General features: G+C 42.7%; 1 protein-coding gene across 1 annotated transcript; it reads left to right on the top strand.

Moving 5' to 3' along the window:
* Positions 1–8,160: 8,160 nt before the first annotated feature.
* zgc:113142 (uncharacterized protein LOC503524 homolog) lies at positions 8,161–13,597 on the top strand. The gene is made up of 4 exons (XM_035742345.2): positions 8,161–8,579; positions 12,338–12,490; positions 12,617–12,750; positions 13,232–13,597. Exons 1-4 carry the CDS (start codon positions 8,219–8,221, stop codon positions 13,595–13,597), a joined length of 1,014 nt encoding a protein of 337 aa, XP_035598238.1. The 5' UTR covers positions 8,161–8,218.
* Positions 13,598–19,973: the final 6,376 nt, after the last annotated feature.

Below are 19,973 nucleotides of genomic sequence, written 5' to 3'. Positions count from 1 at the left end.
ATGTAGTGACTTGGTGTATTGATACACCAGCCAAAGTATAAAGTTAATAACTCCACCATGCTCAAAGGGATATTAAATGTCTGCTTTTTTACCCATTTGCCAATATGTGCCCTTCATTGTGAACCATAGGAAAACCTCCCTGCTCTTTGTGCTTGAAATTCACTGCTCAATTTAGCTTACAGATAATTGTATGTGTGGGGTATAGAGATGGGGTAGTAATTTCAAAATCATGTTAAACACTATTATTGCACACAGTGAGTCTATGCAACTTATTATGTGATTTGAAAAGCACATGTATTGTTTAGGCCATAACAAAATGGTTGAATACTTATTGACTTAAAACATTTCAGCTTTTCATTTTTAATTCATGAGTATTTAAAAAATAAAATCCACTTTGACATTATGGGGTATTTATTGTGTGTAGATCAGTGACACAGCATTTTCAGTTTGTCTTTTGGGAACATAGCAACTCGACAACCATCATATTGCCATAATATCAAGAGCTCCCTAAACCCAACAGAGTTAATGGGCAATTCAATGTTAACGGAATTGCGCTGAGAGTCAGATTTTTCATTTAAAAAATGTATACTATGTGGAGATGCAACGTTTGGTAAAATCATCCTCAGTTTGTGACCTCTGTTTTTAAATATCTCCCCCGAATTAAGATTCAAAGATGTCTGCAGAAAGAATGGGGTGTCAGCTATGACATGACACATTGAAATCTATTTGGTTATTGAACTACAGAAAGGGGATTTACAGGAAGTGGAATTTCATCATGGGTCCCTGATCTGTTCTACACAGACATGCATAATTATAGATACACACTGGCTATTATTTTAATGAGCTCTGTCCCATTTACATTACATTTACATTACATTTAAGTCATTTAGCAGACGCTCTTATCCAGAGCGACTTACAAATTGGTGCATACACCTTATGACAACCAGTGGAACAGCCACTTGCATCTAAATCTTGTTGGGGGTGGGGGAGAAGGGGGGTGAGAAGGATTACTTACCCTTACTTACCCTATCCTAGGTATTCCTTGAAGAGGTGGGGTTTCAGGTGTCTCCGGAAGGTGGTGATTGACTCCGCTGTCCTGGCGTCGTGAGGGAGTTTGTTCCACCATTGGGGGCCAGAGCAGCGAACAGTTTTGACTGGGCTGAGCGGGAACTGTACTTCCTCAGTGGTAGGGAGGCGAGCAGGCCAGAGGTGGATGAACGCAGTGCCCTTGTTTGGGTGTAGGGCCTGATCAGAGCCTGGAGGTACTGAGGTGCCGTTCCCCTCACAGCTCCGTAGGCGAGCACCATGGTCTTGTAGCGGATGCGAGCTTCAACTGGAAGCCAGTGGAGAGAGCGGAGGAGCGGGGTGACGTGAGAGAACTTGGGAAGGTTGAACACCAGACGGGCTGCGGCGTTCTGGATGAGTTGTAGGGGTTTAATGGCACAGGCAGGGAGCCCAGCCAACAGCGAGTTGCAGTAATCAAGACGGGAGATGACAAGTGCCTGGATTAGGACCTGCGCCGCTTCCTGTGTGAGGCAGGGTCGTACTCTGCGGATGTTGTAGAGCATGAACCTACAGGAACGGGACACCGCCTTGATGTTAGTTGAGAACGTCAGGGTGTTGTCCAGGATCACGCCAAGGTTCTTAGCGCTCTGGGAGGAGGACACAATGGAGTTGTCAACCGTGATGGCGAGATCATGGAACGGGCAGTCCTTCCCCGGGAGGAAGAGGAGCTCCGTCTTGCTGAGGTTCAGCTTGAGGTGGTGATCAGTCATCCACACTGATATGTCTGCCAGACATGCAGAGATGCGATTCGCCACCTGGTCATCAGAAGGGGAAAGGAGAAGATTAATTGTGTGTCGTCTGCATAGCAATGATAGGAGAGACCATGTGAGGTTATGACAGAGCCAAGTGACTTGGTGTATAGCGAGAATAAGAGAGGGCCTAGAACAGAGCCCTGGGGACACCAGTGGTGAGAGCGCGTGGTGAGGAGACAGATTCTCGCCACGCCACCTGGTAGGAGCGACCTGTCAGGTAGGACGCAATCAAGCGTGGGCCGCGCCGGAGATGCCCAACTCGGAGAGGGTGGAGAGGAGGATCTGATGGTTCACAGTATCGAAGGCAGCCGATAGGTCTAGAAGGATGAGAGCAGAGGAGAGAGAGTTAGCTTTAGCAGTGCGGAGCGCCTCCGTGATACAGAGAAGAGCAGTCTCAGTTGAATGACTAGTCTTGAAACCTGACTGATTTGGATCAAGAAGGTCATTCTGAGAGAGATAGCGGTAGAGCTGGCCAAGGACGGCACGCTCAAGAGTTTTGGAGAGAAAAGAGAGAAGGGATACTGGTCTGTAGTTGTTGACATCGGAGGGATCGAGTGTAGGTTTTTTCAGAAGGGGTGCAACTCTCGCTCTCTTGAAGACGGGAGGGACGTAGCCAGCGGTCAGGGATGAGTTGATGAGCGAGGTAAGGTAAGGGAGAAGGTCTCCGGAAATGGTCTGGAGAAGAGAGGAGGGGATAGGGTCAAGCGGGCAGGTTGTTGGGCGGCCGGCCGTCACAAGACGCGAGATTTCATCTGGAGAGAGAGGGGAGAAAGAGGTCAGAGCATAGGGTAGGGCAGTGTGAGCAGAACCAGCGGTGTCGTTTGACTTAGCAAACGAGGATCGGATGTCATCGACCTTCTTTTCAAAATGGTTGACGAAGTCATCTGCAGAGAGGGAGGAGGGAGGGGGGGGGAGGATTCAGGAGGGAGGAGAAGGTGGCAAAGAGCTTCCTAGGGTTAGAGGCAGATGCTTGGAATTTAGAATGGTAGAAAGTGGCTTTAGCAGCAGAGACAGAGGAGGAAAATGTAGAGAGGAGGGAGTGAAAGGATGCCAGGTCCGCAGGGAGGCGAGTTTTCCTCCATTTCCGCTCGGCTGCCCGGAGCCCTGTCCCCAAACAAGACCAACATTGGTTGGACCGGAACAAATCTGAACCAATCATAGACGTCTATGTTTCACAAGTGTTGAGAGCACAGTAAAGTAAAAAATAAACTATGTTTAGTAAAGTATAGTTCTGTACAGAACACAATAGAGAACACTATAATTGAGGACACTATAATGTAATGTACTCTACTGAACTCTACTGTTCTGTGCTGTGCTGTACTTTGATGTCCAAACTTGTGAAACATAGACATCTATGATTGGGCCAAATCAGCATCTCTCAATGTTGAAATTAAAGCTGGTCTGGACCATAACAAAAACCCAAAATTTGGACTCACCAAATCAACTACTTTTCAACATCCATGGATGTCCAGTGTTGGTCGGTGTTCTGTGGGTGAGGATGCTGGTTACAGTAAATGAAAAGAGATTGGGCCCATGGGTAGGTGTCAGTAGGAGCCGGGAGAGGCAACATTAAATGGAAAGAGATTGGGCCCATGGGTAGGTGTCAGTAGGAGCCGGGAGAGGCAACATTAAATGGAAAGAGATTGGGCCCATGGGTAGGTGTCAGTAGGAGCCAGGAGAGGCAACATTAAATGGAAAGAGATTGGGCCCATGGGTAGGTGTCAGTAAGAGCCGGGAGAGGCAACATTAAATGGAAAGAAGAGAGAGATGGAGTGGTTGTCCAGACTGTTTTCACACTTGCTTTGACAACCAGACGACAGAAAGAGAAAGACAACCGTTATGAGTTGAATATAAGCGTATATCAGTGGAAGGGAGGACTGTAGCAAGTGACCCAACTGTGGTTAGTGAGTACTATGATTACCCATTGATGCCATTTCAATTGCAGTAATTCTGTTACAGATATTTGCGAAGTTCCGCTAACAATTTGGGAACAGAATTTCATGTTTAATCACTTAATGATTCATACACCACATAGATAGCAGTAAAAAAAAACTTTACTTCTGTGAACTTTCATTATCCTCCCTCCCGAGAGTTTAGAACATCCAAGGCACAGGGCAATGTTTCTTATTCTTGCACAAGGCAAATAATTTCTCCAAAACTAAATATATGTTGATATTAGTTGGCAGGGGTCTTTACTTCAACATTATTGTGTTTTGATGTATATCTAATACTTTAATACATTTTCTGGTAGATGTTTTCCAATGCCCTTTTTCTATCTGTTTGAACAGAAATCAAAGTATTTGCTTATTCCTACTATTTTGAATAAAAAATATTAATCAAATGTGTATACATGCCTTAATTTCTCAAATATAGACAGTTCGCTTTCATTTGACACCAGATTTGACAGTCTCCTATAAACTTCACATTGGTACATTATACCCCACCATAAGAAAATACCTTTCACTTGTTTGTTATGTGCTCTTTCCAAGTATGTCTAACTGGTTTGTCACAGGCGATTACTGCTAGAACAGGCATTCTAAGAGTCCAGAAGATAACCACTTTGTTGATCCACCATGCGTAAGATGCCGTTTGTTTTCTAAGTATTTATCTGAAGTGCCTATTCATTGTGTGAATTTTTCAGGAAAAAGTAGACCGCATGATGATGACACTCTTTTGAACAATAACATCTATAGTCTTGGCACAATGTCATATTATATTTAAGCAACAAGGCCCAAGGGGGTGTGTTATATGGCTAATATACCACGGCTAAGGCCTGTTAGGCTCGGCACAACAAGGCGTGTCTGGAAACTGACCTTAGGGATGGTATATTGGCCATATATCACCAGCACAAAAGGAGACACTCTAGACCCAAACTGTTATAGACCTACAGTGGGGCAAAAAAGTATTTAGTCATCCACCAATTGTGCATGTTCTCCCACTTAAAAAGATGAGAGTGGCCTGTAATTGTCATTATAGGTACACTTCAACTATGACAGACAAAAAGAGGGGGAAAAAATCCAGAATATCACATTGTAGGATTTTTTATGAATTTATTTGCATATTATGGTGGAAAATAAGTATTTGGTCACCTACAAACAAGCAAGATTTCTGGCTCTCACAGACCTGTAACATCTTCTTTAAGAGGCTCCTCTGTCCTCCGCTCGTTACCTGTATTAATGGCACCTGTTTGAACTTGTTATCAGCCTACCATCAGTAACACACTACACCGCCAGGGACTCAAATCCTGCAGTGCCAGACATGTCCCCCTGCTTAAGCCAGTACATGTCCAGGCCCGTCTGAAGTTTGCTAGAGAGCATTTGGATGATCCAGAAGAAGATTGGGAGAATGTCATATGGTCAGATGAAACCAAAATATAACTTTTTGGTAAAAACTCAACTCGTCGTGTTTGGAGGACAAAGAATGCTGAGTTGCATCCAAAGAACACTATACCTACTGTGAAGCATGGGGGTGGAAACATCATGCTTTGGGGCTGTTTTTCTGCAAAGGGATTAGGGCGACTGATCCGTGTAAAGGAAAGAATGAATGGGGCCATGTATCGTGAGATTTTGAGTGAAAACCTCCTTCCATCAGCAAGGGCATTGAAGATGAAACGTGGCTGGGTCTTTCAGCATGACAATGATCCCAAACACACCGCCCGGGCAACGAAGGAGTGGCTTCGTAAGAAGCATTTCAAGGTCCTGGAGTGGCCTTGCCAGTCTCCAGATCTCAACCCCATAGAAAATCTTTGGAGGGAGTTGAAAGTCCGTGTTGCCCAGCAACAGCCCCAAAACATCACTGCTCTAGAGGAGATCTGCATGGAGGAATGGGCCAAAATACCAGCAACGGTGTGTGAAAACCTTGTGAAGACTTACAGAAAACATTTGACCTCTGTCATTGCCAACAAAGGGTATATAACAAAATATTGAGATAAACTTTTGTTATTGACCAAATACTTATTTTCCGCCCTAATTTGCAAATAAATCCATAAAAAATCCTACAATGTGATTTTTTTTCTCATTTTGTCTGTCATAGTTGAAGTGTACCTATGATGAAAATTACAGGCCTCTCTCATCTTTTTAAGTGGGAGAACTTGCACAATTGGCGGCTGACTAAATACTTTTTTGCCCCACTGTATATCCATCCTGCCCTGCCTTTATAAAATCTTCAAAAGCCAAGTTAACAAACAGATCACCGACCATTTCAAATCCCACCATCCTTCTCCACTATGCAATCTGGTTTCCGAACTGGTCATGGGAGCACCTCAGCCACGCTCAAGGTCCAAAATGATATCATAACCGCCATCAATAAAAGACAGTACTATGCAGCCGTCTTCATCGACCTGGCCAAGGCTTTCGACTCTGTCAATCACTGCATGCTTATCGGCAGACTCAATAGGTTCACCGACTAATTCTCAGATAGAGTTCAGTGTGTCAAATCAGAGAGCCTGCTGTCTGGACCTCTGGCAGTCTCTATGAGGGTGCCACAGGGTTCAATTCTTGGGGCCAAATATTTTCTCTGTATATATCAATGGTCGGTGATCTGCTCTTGCTGCTGGTGATTTTCTGATCCACCTCTACGCAGACTATACCATTCTGTATACATCTGGCCCTTCTTTGGACACTGTTAACAAACCTCCAAACAACGTTTAATGCTATAAAACACTCCTTCTGTGGCCTCCAATTGCTCTTAAATGCTAGTAAAACTAAATGCACTCTCTTCAACTGATTGCTGCCCGCACCCACCCGCCCGATTAGCATCACTACTCTGGACGGTTCTGACTTAGAATATGTGGACAACTACAAATACCTAGGTGTCTGGTTAGACTGTAAATTCTCCTTACAGACTCACATTAAGCATCTCCAATCCAAAATTACATCTAGAATCGGCTTCCCATTTCGCAACAAAGCCTCCTTTACTCATGCTGCCAAATGTACCCTCGTAAAACTGACTATCCTACTGATCCTTGACTTCACCGATGTCATTTACAAAATAGCCTCCAACACTCTACTCAGCAAACTGGATGTAGTCTATCACAGTGCCATCTGTTTTGTCACCAAAGCCCCATATACTACCCAACACTGCGACCTGTATGCTCTCGTTGGCTGGCCCTCGCTACATATTCGTCGCCGAACCCACTGTATCCAGGTCAGCTATAAGTCTTTGCTAGGTAAAGCCCTGCTTTATCTCAGCTCACAGGTCACCATTGCAGCACCCACCTGTAGCACTCGCTCCAGCAGGTATATTTCACTGATCATCCCCAAAGCCAACACTTCCTTTACTTCCAGTTCTCTGCTGCCAATGACCGGAACGAATAGCAAAAATCACTGCAGCTCGAGACTTATATCTCCCTCACTAACTTTAAGCATCAGCTGTCAGAGCAGCTTATCGATCACTGTACCTGTACACAGCCAATCTGTAAATAGCCCTGTAAATAGGCTACCCAACTACCTCATCCCCATATGATTTATCTTCTTGCTCTTTTGCACCCCATCTCTACTCATCATCTTCTGCACATCAATCACTCCAGTGTTAATGCTAAATTGTAATTATTTCGCCTCTGTGGCCTATTTATGCCTACCTCCCTAATCTTCTACATTTGCACACATTGTAGATAGATTTTTCTATTGTGTAATTGACTGTACGTTTTGTTTATGTGTAACTCTGTGTTGTTTTTGTACACTGCTTTGCTTTATCTTTGCCAGGTCGCAGTTGTAAATGAGAACTTGTTCTCAACTGGCCTACATGGTTAAATAAAGGTGAAATAAAAATAAATTAATTAAAAAGGGGTCAAAAAGGTCTCAAACTGTCTCCTGGACATTTCCTGTGACCTCCACTGGCCAATCAGAGGCAGTGATCTGGCCTGGATGGCCAGATGCCAGACTTCAGTGGGCCAAACCATGGATCCCGAACTCCACTCCGAATCACGGCCTGTTCACCTTAGAGATTGTTGCCCTATGTACAGTCATTGAACACTGGTCACTTTATTAATGTTTCCATACTGTTTTACCCACTTCATATGTAGTCATAGCTCATCCTGTATGACTACTGCTGTGCACCTTTTCTATTCATATACTCTCTATACAGAACTTAATTATAATATTTTATATATATAAATAATCTGACATGGCTTGTTCTGATATTTCTGAATTGTTTGGGATTGTGTGTATATTGTTTTTTATTGCCAGTTATTACTGCACTGTTGGAGCTACAAACACAAGCATGTTTGTTTGTTTGACAACCCTGTCCTAAAGCATAGAGAACATCCCAACAGTCTGCACAAAAAACTTCTTTGTTGTCTTTCAGGAATAAATAGCCTACACCCCTGGTTGAGAATGGACGCGTTTGCTGACAATTTTGCAATGATGGGAAGCATTATTGGATAACTTTTAAACATCGTTGGAATGGATGCCGCTGCGCTCACTTCCTTCCCCTTTGGAGGAATCGTTGTCTCATCCGTTTGTGCGATCTTTCTCCTGGCCCTCATGCTCTTGTCATGCCGCGGCAGGAACCAAGAGGTGATAGGAGCGGGCCGTGCGGTGCTGATAACGGGCTGTGACAGCGGATTCGGTCATCAACTGGCCCGCAGGCTGGACGCTCAGGGGTTTGTGGTCTTCGCCGGTTGTCTGTTTCCCAACGGAGACGGTGCCCAAACTCTGCACAGAGAGAGCTCCAGCAATATGAGCATTCTCAAGCTAGACGTCACTAAAGATGAAGATGTGACACAGGCAAGGACTGTGGTCCAATCGAACCTGCCAGAGAAAGGTGAGCTTTGTTACAAGTAGGTTACTTAACATAACAATTACGGACTGTTAAAACAAAAAAAATGATAAAATCAAATGTATTTATTATGATCCAATTTCCTTCTCAAAAGAAACTCTTAAGACTAAGCAGGGGTAGGCAACTACAGTATATTCAGCCATGGGCCAATTTTTGTCGGAGTGGATAGTCAGGAGTGGAACATAGCCCAACTGTACACTGCAAATTGAGCACGACTAAACCAAATAAGATTGATTTTTTTAAAGAATCATGTCATACATCATCTTTTGATTTGTGGGAGTACTTTGGAACAGATGTCATAAATTCCTGTTGATTTTAGCCTCTTTAAAAAAAATGTTTTTACTTAAAAGAAATTCATTGGGGGCTGCTTTTGGCTTGTGGGACACTTGTTTCTGACCCATGACTAAGTCTATTCAGAGGTTAATGTTCCTGCTCTTCACAAGTCCCTTTTCCCCCAGGGCTTTATTAATGATGCATTAACTGTTATTAACACGAAGAGTGAACCTTTTCCTTCTCAAAAGCACCTGTTGTCAACTAAAACATAAAATGTGCAACCTGGGCTCAGGGCAATTTGTAGGATTTTGTGCATACCTCGATTTAGCATGTTATATTACATTTCTTTAGGTAACATTATGAATTGAATAGCGGTCATACAATATCATACGAATTAGAGGACTTATACTGTCACTCAAACTTGCAACCTTTGGAATGCAGGAATTAAGGTTAGGGTAGAGCTGGGTGACACGAACAAAAATCCATATCCCGATATGTTGACCTATTTTTTTTTGATGATGAATCAGCGATAAATAATTTTTGTGGGAGGTGTTAGATAGAGCCTGACGATAATATGGACAAAAAGTCATGTGAAAAATGTAACTATTTTGATGGACAGTTACTTTGCAGGGCTCTAGAATATGTTTTTCCAGTGCCAAGTAAGACAACGGAGATGGTAGCCTATATATGATTCAAAGAGTAGCGATTTCATCAAACCTATCCAGGGAGTGCATGATTGAAATTGTGATGTGAAATCTGTAAAAAATTATCCATTTTTTGGGGGGCTCTTCAGTGAATTTCAGACACCTATAGGCAATATTATTTCACCTCCTGAGGTAGTGGAAAATCAAAACACTTAGCTAGTTTGCTGACTCTAAATATGATACTGTTGCTATATAGCCATGTAGGTTAATAGATTAAGATGAATCAATCAGTAAATGTATGCTAATGGCCTACAAAAACTTTCCAGCACAAGGCTCCTTGATGAAGGCCTAGTCACTGTGAATCAAATCAAATCAAATCAAATGTTTATTTGTCACATACACATGGTTAGCAGATGTTAATGCGAGTGTAGCGAAATGCTTGTGCTTCTAGTTCCGACAATGCAGTGATAACCAACAAGTAATCTAACTAACAATAAGGGGATAAAGAATATGTACATAAGGATATATGAATGAGTGATGGTACAGGGCAGCATACAGTAGATGGTATCGAGTACAGTATATACATATGAGATGAGTATGTAGACAAAGTAAACAAAGTGGCATAGTTAAAGTGGCTAGTGATACATGTATTACATAAGGATGCAGTCGATGATATAGAGTACAGTATATACGTATGCATATGAGATGAATAATGTAGGGTAAGTAACATTATATAAGGTAGCATTGTTTAAAGTGGCTAGTGATATATTTACATAATTTCCCATCAATTCCCATTATTAAAGTGGCTGGAGTTGGGTCAGTGTCAATGACAGTGTGTTGGCAGCAGCCACTCAATGTTAGTGGTGGCTGTTTAACAGTCTGATGGCCTTGAGATAGAAGCTCTTTTTCAGTCTCTCGGTCCCAGCTTTGATGCACCTGTACTGACCTTGCCTTCTGGATGATAGCGGGGTGAACAGGCAGTGGCTCGGGTGGTTGATGTCCTTGATGATCTTTATGGCCTTCCTGTAACATCGGGTGGTGTGGGTGTCCTGGAGGGCAGGTAGTTTGCCCCCAGTGATGCGTTGTGCAGACCTCACTACCCTCTGGAGAGCCTTACGGTTGAGGGCGGAGCAGTTGCCGTACCAGGCGGTGATACAGCCCGCCAGGATGCTCTCAATTGTGCATCTGTAGAAGTTTGTGAGTGCTTTTGGTGACAAGCCGAATTTCTTCAGCCTCCTGAGGTTGAAGAGGCGCTGCTGCGCCTTCACGACGCTGTCAGTGTGAGTGGACCAATTCAGTTTGTCTGTGATGTGTATGCCGAGGAACTTAAAACTTGCTACCCTCTCCACTACTGTTCCATCGATGTGGATAGGGGGGTGTTCCCTCTGCTGTTTCCTGAAGTCCACAATCATCTCCTTAGTTTTGTTGACGTTGAGTGTGAGGTTACTTTCCTGACACCACACTCCGAGGGCCCTCACCTCCTCCCTGTAGGCTGTCTCGTCGTTGTTGGTAATCAAGCCTACCACTGTTGTGTCGTCCGCAAACTTGATGATTGAGTTGGAGGCGTGCGTGGCCACGCAGTCGTGGGTGAACAGGGAGTACAGGAGAGGGCTCAGAACGCACCCTTGTGGGGCCCCCGTGTTGAGGATCAGCGGAGATGTTGTTGCCTACCCTCACCACCTGGGGGCGGCCCGTCAGGAAGTCCAGTACCCAGTTGCACAGGGCGGGGTCGAGACCCAGGGTCTCCAGCTTGATGACGAGCTTGGAGGGTACTATGGTGTTGAATGCCGAGCTGTAGTCGATGAACAGCATTCTCACATAGGTATTCCTCTTGTCCAGGTGGGTTAGGGCAGTGTGCAGTGTGGTTGAGATTGCATTGTCTGTGGACCTATTTGGGCGGTAAGCAAATTGGAGTGGGTCTAGGGTGTCAGGTAGCGTGGAGGTGATATGGTCCTTGACTAGTCTCTCAAAGCACTTCATGATGACGGAAGTGAGTGCTACAGGGCGGTAGTCGTTTAGCTCAGTTACCTTAGCTTTCTTGGGAACAGGAACAATGGTGGCCCTCTTGAAGCATGTGGGAACAGCAGACTGGTATAGGGATTGATTGAATATGTCCGTAAACACACCGGCCGTGCGCTCATCTCCGCTCCGCGGGCGTATAAAAACCATTTTACAGACTGCTCCAGATATGTTTAAGATATACTATGCAGAAATCACTTCGCCATTTCCTGGTTGCTAAAATAGTAGTTCTAAACCACTGCGAAATAGCTTTTCCATAACCAAATATTGTACTTTCAGCTGTTTTAAGCTGGTGTGGAAAACTGAAAGTAAAAGATGCAAAAACATAGAAAGCATAGAAATAGAGAATGCACACAAAGCATATCTACCGCTTCTTAGACGTGCTTTCAATAAGAATGACAGCTCTATGTGGATTTGGTCGGGTTTAAAGTAACTGAACCATTAGTATATATTTTATTTAACTAGGCTTGTCAGTTAATTAAGAACATTCTTATTTACAGTGACGGCCTAGGTACAGTGGTTTAACTGCCTTCTTCAGGGGTAGAACGACAGATTTTTACCCTGTCAGCTTGGGGATTCGATCTAGCAACCTTTCGGTGACTCACCCAACGCTCTAACCACTAGGCTATCTGCCACCCCAAAAACTGTATATACAGTTTCAATCATCTTGGAGGTGCTCAGAAATATGTATAGTATGCTTCATATGGCTCTGACGCCAGGCTGTATTGTGAGACACTTATGACAAAACTGATTTAACAGGTTTTACACACATTGTTAATGTAAGTTGATTTGGTTTTTTTTTTTTAGGGCTTTGGGCAGTTGTGAACAATGCTGGCATCTTAGACTGGTCAGAGACAGAGTGGAACACCATTGATGATTATCGCAATATGGCTGAGGTCAATTTATTTGGCAGCATCAGGACCTCCATAGCTTTCCTCCCATTGGTTCGTGCCTCAAAAGGTAAGTTTAATCATTATTTTACCATCACCATTTCATAATGGTGATCACAGTACTTGATTTATCACATTCAATGTTCATTTTACTCCACAGTGTTCTAAAATGTGTAATGTTAATTGATTTCTGTAGGACGGATGGTGTACGTCTCAAGCATCTTTGCCTTCTTCAACTGTCTGACCATGGGGGCCTACAGTATTTCAAAGAGAGGACTGGAGGCGTTTGCCGACTGCCTACGGGTAGAGATGGAGTGTTTTGGAGTAAAGGTAAAGACAACTCTTGGTAATCATAATTACTGTGTGTGTTTGTCTTTTTAATACTCTGTAGATTTGTTTACATTGATTGTAATCAACACATTCCCCTTAAAATGTCAATCTGTGATTGCTATATCCATTTATGGACATGTAAGTTAATGATATACAGTATAACCATTTATTCTTGAAGAATATAACATATAAATGCCTCATGAGCGTAGTTGAACTGTGGTACCCCATCAGAATCCAAAATATAAGCTTGTTTCACTTCTTTGTTGGTTAACAATGTAATTGTAAACAAACACTATAGCTTCAAAACACAATTAAATCTATAACTTTGATACAGCTCTGTCCATAGCTCTGTTTATGAATTTGAGAAAGGTTACATTTCTCCAGCCCCATCCCCCAGGTCTTCACCAAGACAGTGGCAGTGTGTGACTATTTATTGTTTGAACTTCAGAGTGCCCCTTTAACATTGTGGTGATGATCTCAGGTGAGCATCATCCAGCCGGGTAACTTTGGTCCTGCTACCAGCATCCTGAGGCGGAGAACAGGGACAGAAATCTGGGAGAAACTGGACGAGGAGCGTCAACAGATGTTCAACAGACAGTATGTGGACCTGGCTAATAACTACCACATGTCTACATGTATGACTGGCAACCAGGACAGCAGCCTGGTCGTAGACGCGATGGTGGAAGCCCTCACAGCAGACAGACCTAAACGCAGATATCTGTTGGTCTCTAAGCTGGATATGTTGTTCTTCTATGCCTTTCCCTATCTGCCGACATGCGTCACCGATGCAGTTTTCTACCTCAGTCCCATGTACAACAAAAGAAAAGCAATGCTTTATTCCAAATAGAGAATATCGCTATTATGCTGGAGTGACAGTAGAGACAGTGTATGGCTTTGTGTTATGTTGTAATGTGCAATATTTTTACATCGCGCTTCTCACTTATTCTGTGTTGCAAACTTGCACGTGTCCCAAATTCTCTGGAAAATGTATGCATTCCTTCCCACCAACAATACATTCGGGAAGAATAGAAGATGTTCAGGATGTTACTAAGAGGATTCAATGGCATGTTACTGTGTCTTGCAGCTGCTTGCCTCACTCATAACCACAAAATTACATATTTACCTGATTTGTTTTATATTAATAGTTAGGAATTGATACATAACAAATAGGAGGATATTTCGGTCCTGTTAGTGTCTGTGTTTTTATGGTCTCCCCTCTAGTTTCCTGCAGATAATCTGGGCGTATGGTCACCAGAGATGGCTTGAGCTGACAATTTAGTTAGACTGCCTAACATAGACAAGATGTGGTGGGTCTAACCGAGATGGAGATAGCCAGGAGGAGTTTAGAACAATTCCTCATTGTCTCTAAATAATCTAAGCCAGGGCGGGGTAAAGACAACAACCCACGTGCAGTAAAGACAACAACCCACGTGCAGATAACGGCAGGATGAACCCAGAGTGGTTTGATGCTCCTTGGTCTGCATGAGGGGGGTTGAACCAACCATGACAGAGCATTGTATGTCAGCTATATATAGTACTCTGCATTTGTGTAAAGGTTAGGTTACTCGGTCCAACACAAGGGTGGAGGGTCGACCAGCCTAATTATTGCAATAATTAATCAATATTTAATAAAGATGATTGTTTGAAGAAATTACCAAATCTCTCTCAGTACTAAATTTCCACGACAGTATACAGAACCTACACTACATGACCAAAAGTATGGGGACACCTGCTCTTCAAACATCTCATTCCAAAATCATAGGCATTAATATGGAGTTGCCCCCCCCTTTGCCGCTATAACAGCCTCCACTCTTCTGGGAAGGTTTTCCACTAGATGTTGGAACATTGCTGCGGGGACTTGCTTCCATTCAGCCACATCATGTCTGTGTGCTCAATTTTAAACACCTGTCAGCAATGGGTGTGGCTGAAATAGCCGAATCCACTATTATAAAGTGTCGTCCACATACTTTTGTAACATATTGTGTATGTGGTTGTTTTATTCAAGAAGTGGAATGCAACGTTCTTTATACCAGTTTGTTTTTCTCAGTTGTTTTACAATAATACTTTAAACACAACACAATGCTTTATGCAATAAACTTGTCAAGAATACAACCTCAATTCTAAGTACATTATCACTACAGAATCCATAGGCTTTCAAATTGATGTGCATAGTAACAGTTTCCCCTCTATTGGTGTTAACTACCTTTCTCTTGGTGCAGGAAACTGCAGTTTATGGGGAAGGCCCTTTATCTCTATGCTAATTCTTGCAAATGGAGTGTTGGGGTTGTATGAAAAATGTCCCTTTGCTCAAAGGGGCCCTAAATCCTTCCTTATGCTTCGGTTGGGCTGGCGCCTTGCCGAACTCAATACATCTGTTATTAATAACTAAGATGTTTGGTGCAGTATTTCTCAAGTGAAGAAATTTGCATGAAAACAAGTCTATTGTTCAATGACAACAAATACTTAATTGAATAATCCCTACTGCTGACAAATGACTGACAGGGCATAGACTTAGTGGCTATTTCAGCAACCTTTCCAACAAATCAGTTTGTAAAATGTCTGCCCTGCTAGAGCTGACCCGGTCAACTGTAAGTGCTGTTATTGTGAAGTTGAGACGTTTAGTAGCATCAACAGCTCAGCCGTGAAGTGGTAGGCCACACAAGCTCACAGAACGAGACCGGCGAGGACTGATGTTTCCAAATCATCTGCAACACTCACTACCGAGTTCCAAACTGCCTCTGGATGCAACGTCAGCACAATAACTGTTTGTCAGGAGCTTCAAGAAATAGGTTTCCATGGCCGAGCAGCCGCACAGAAGCCTAAGATCACCATGTGCAATGCCAAGCGGTGGCTGGAGTGGTGTAAAACTTGCCCACATTGGACTCTGTAGCAATGGAAACGTGTTCCCTGGAGTGATGAATCACGCTTCACCATCTGGCAGTCCGATGGACTAATCTAGGTTTGGAGGATGCCAGGAGAATGCTACATGCCCCAATGCATAGTGCCAACTGTAAAGTTTGGTGGAGGAGGAGTAATGATTTGTGGCTGTTTTTCATGGTTTGGGCTAGGCACCTTAGTGCCAGTGAAGGGAAGTCTTAACGCTACAGAATACAATGCCATTCTAGTCGATTCTGTGCAGCCAACTTTGTGGCAACAGTTTGGGGAAGGCCCTTTCCCGTGCACATATCGAGGTCCATACAGAAATAGTTTGTTGAGATCAGTGTGGAAGAACTTGACTGGCCTGCACAGAGCTCTGACCTCACCTTTGGGATGAATTGGAACACCAACTGCGAGCCAGGCCTAATCGCCCAACATCAGTGCCCAACCTCACTAATGCCCTTGTGGCAATGTCCCAACATCTAGCGGAAAGCCTTCCCAGAAGAGTGGACCAACTTCATATTAATGCCCATGATTTTGGAATGAGATGTTCGATGAGCATGTGTCCACATACTTTTGGCCATGTAGTGTTTGTGACGTAGTAGCAATTTTCGGCGACCACTTTTGGCTCATGAACGCTACTTTCAGAACTACTGACTAAAAAAATATACAAAAGTACCTGAAAATCTCTTTAACTTGATGGTTAGAGAAAGGCCTAAGCAGTTGATGATAATCAAGTGCTGCTCACAGCTCGGCTCCATGACTGTTTCATATCTACAGATATTGTCCTCATTGGAAAATATGAGATGAACTCTGTCACCATGCCCTGAGAGCGTTTTCTGTCATCTTAGAGACCGTTGTACTGCAGTATAGAACGTCTTCTATGTTACTGCTATTGTTGAAGCTATAGTTTCTAGTGCATACTGTATGCAGTGTGATAAAATCAACACTGCATACGATAGGCTATATTATATCACTGACTATCTCATTGTACTTTCTCCCCTCTGCTTCCTCCTGAAGGCTTTATTTAAAGGCAGATGGCATGAGAATCTGTATTAGTCCAAAATACCATATTCACAAGGAATATTTCCAGCATGTTTTCCAATGGGTACTGTCTACATGGTTGGAAAAAGTTAGTGTATCATCATTAGGGTTTAGTAGAGGTTTAGGGCCATCACAGGGGGTGTCTGTGACACAAATACAGTGGACATTGTCCTAGAGGCAGTCACTTCCTTATTGTTCATTCACTCCAATTCTACCGCTAATGTTGTACAACTGTTTTATGGATGCCACTTTTTAACCTTTTCTTCCACTGCATCTAAAGCCTTGTTTGTACCTGGTGCTAACTAACATGCATCCGTATTCTGATTGGGCCACATTGTAGCCATTGCGTCTACACATGGTACTAAAATGTGTCTCTTATTCGTCCACTGTGTTCGCATTGTGACCAGATATCCTGGTCCCTCCCTGTATGCAAATTGTTTGACAGATATTCTTTCAAAATAATATATATTTATTTTAAGACACATATTGATGCTATAAGTCAATAGTGTCACCTGTCAAGTCTTTTAGAGGGCGGAATAATGATGATTTAAATGGTTTCACTGTCCAGAGCAGACTACACTTGTAAGATATACAGATACAATGCGAGTTTGACTACCTCTGGAGGTGGTCAGGAAGATGTGTATTTTAATGTATACACCCGTCTAAAAATGTGGGCACAATTACAATGTGGACAAGATCAGGATAAAGAGAGCTTGTCAGAACCAAGTATAAACCGGGCTAGTGCCTTTTAACTTTACTCAACACAAACATTTTCATGTGTTTCTGCAGTCTTTACTGCAGTCTTTACTTTCCATCCTATAATTTTTCACAAACCAAAACCTATGTTGTTGAAATGTGCCCTTTCCCTGAAAAGCTCATAAATAACCGTGGTGGTTGAATCACAAACAGGATGTTAATAGAATACAGAGGAAGGTCTGAATGTATCTTTGTAGTGATATTAGACATGGGGAAGTGATCGGAGTACTGTAATTGTTATGATAAAAACAGTATACTGTATGCTAAGGCTGTAATGATATGAATGGCACAGGGGTCAATTAGGGATTTATTAGGGATGTAATTCCTTCCTTTCACCCAATAAGATCACACCCTGCTTCTGTCTGGTATTTTTGTTGGAAAGGCTCCCTCTGGCACCAAGTTACTTTTGAAGGAAAAGATTGGTATATTCAAATCATCCCATGGAAATGTTAGTGAGAGCTTATTTGTATTTTCCGTGCGAGATTATATCTGTCCTAGGCAAATACATTTCTTTTAGAGACCTGAAATGCAGTATTTGTATTGTGTTAGGTTGCATCAGTTACATGTTTTAGTAATTCATTGCTAGATTAATTCAGCATTTCACAATACAAAATATGCAAAAGAATGTCATTGTTGTAAAAACCCATAGTAATTTCATTAAAGAAATAATACATGAGGCCATTTATTGTAATTTCTCTCCTTTTCTATGTCATCTATACCAGCGCTACTGATTTCTGCATGTCGCACCATCAAAGACGCTCACCACTTCCTCACCAGGCTGGCGCGCTGGCTGCTTTAGGTGGAAATGCCTTTTTTTCGACAACGGACCTTACCCCTGGCTACTACAATGTGGAGATGCACATTGGATGACCAGAGATGACCAGAGATTCACAGCCTTTACATCACTGTTTGGATTTTATGAGTACAACCATATTCCATAGGGGTTATGTAACCGTCTGTAACATTCATGAGGATGATGCTAAACATCTTCGGAGATCAGAACTTTCTTAGCCTGCTGTGTTACGTTGATGATGTCTTGGTCTATGCGTCCACTGAAGACCTGGGTTCTGCAGGGACTGGAAATGGTCTTTGAACGTCTTAAGGCCCACAACTTCAAGCTCAACCTGAAAAGGTGTCACTTTTGATGTTGTTGGGGCATATCATTTTTTAAATTTTATTTAACCTTTATTTAACTAGGCAAGTCTGTTATTAAGAACACATTCTTGTCGTCAGTGCGAATGGTGTAGCTACAGATCCTGAAAAAAGGGAAGGACATTGCAGGCGTGACGGAAGTTGACCTGATGGAAGACGGAAACTGACATCCCCTCTCAGAATAAACTAAGGTTGTTCCCCTGGATGGTGGTGTATTACCAACAGTTAATTGAAGGATGCTTGACCATCGCAAAGCTTCTCTTTTAGATGACAACTGGGCACAAGGCTCCACACTGCAAGAGACGCTCACCTGTCAAGAAGTTGACGGCAGCTGCCTGGACAACAGAGTGTAAGCAGGTCGTCCTCCAGCTAAAGCAAGCCTTGCTGGACAAGATCTTGTTGGCCCACCCCAACTTCGACAAACCCTTTCTCTCTGTGGAGGCATCCAGCGATGGTCTAGATGCTGTACTTTAGCCTTCACAAGCAAGTCACTCATGATAGCCAGTTTCATCATAACGCTTGATGTTTTTTGTGACTGCACTTGAAGAAACTTAAGCGTTCCACAACGTTCCACATTGACTGACCTTTGTCTTAAAGTAATGTCATTTCTCTTTGCTTATTTGAGCTATTCTTGCCATAAAATGTACTTTTGCCAAATAGGGCTATCTTCTGTATACCCCCCTACCTTGTCACAACACAACTGATTGGCTCAAACGCATTAAAAAGGAAAGAAATTCCACATTTGAACTTTTAACAAGGCATACCTGTTAATTGAAATGCATTCCAGGTGAATACCTCATGAAGCTGGTTGGGAGAATGCCAAGAATGTGAAAAGCTGTCATAAGGGTGGCTACTTTGAAGAATCTTAAATGTAAAATATATTTGGATTTGTTTAACACTTTTTTGGTTACTACATGATTCCATATGTGTTATTTCATAGTTTTGATGTCTTCACTATTATTAATGAATGTAGAAAATAGTACAAATAAAGAAAAACCCTTGAATGAGTAGATGTGTCCAAACTTTTGACTGGTAATGTACATCCTGACAAAAGCTTGTGAGCAGACGGGTTGCCAAACTGGCACCGTATGAGTTTGATATCAAGTACTGTACATCTCTGGTCCGAAAAATGTGACTAGTTTCAGAAAACTAGGTGCATGTTGCACGTCACTACTTCACAAGAGAAGCATTTGAACGTAAACTTTTTTTTAAATCGAAATCTGTTTTTTGTCAGAAATGCCTTCTGGAATGTGATCTTTCATGTCCCTAAAAATGAACTTGTATGCCATCTGTAAATACAAATACAATTGTTAAATTATGAGCTAAGTTGGTTTATCCACAGAAAAAGCCAGGAACCTTCCCACTAGCCATGATTGGCTAAGATAATAGATGGG

The sequence above is a fragment of the Oncorhynchus keta genome, chromosome 29 (assembly GCF_023373465.1).
Source record: "Oncorhynchus keta strain PuntledgeMale-10-30-2019 chromosome 29, Oket_V2, whole genome shotgun sequence".
NCBI lineage: Eukaryota > Metazoa > Chordata > Actinopteri > Salmoniformes > Salmonidae > Oncorhynchus > Oncorhynchus keta.
Note: the sequence above shows the minus strand (reverse complement) of the source record. Positions and strands in the feature narration are given on the sequence as shown.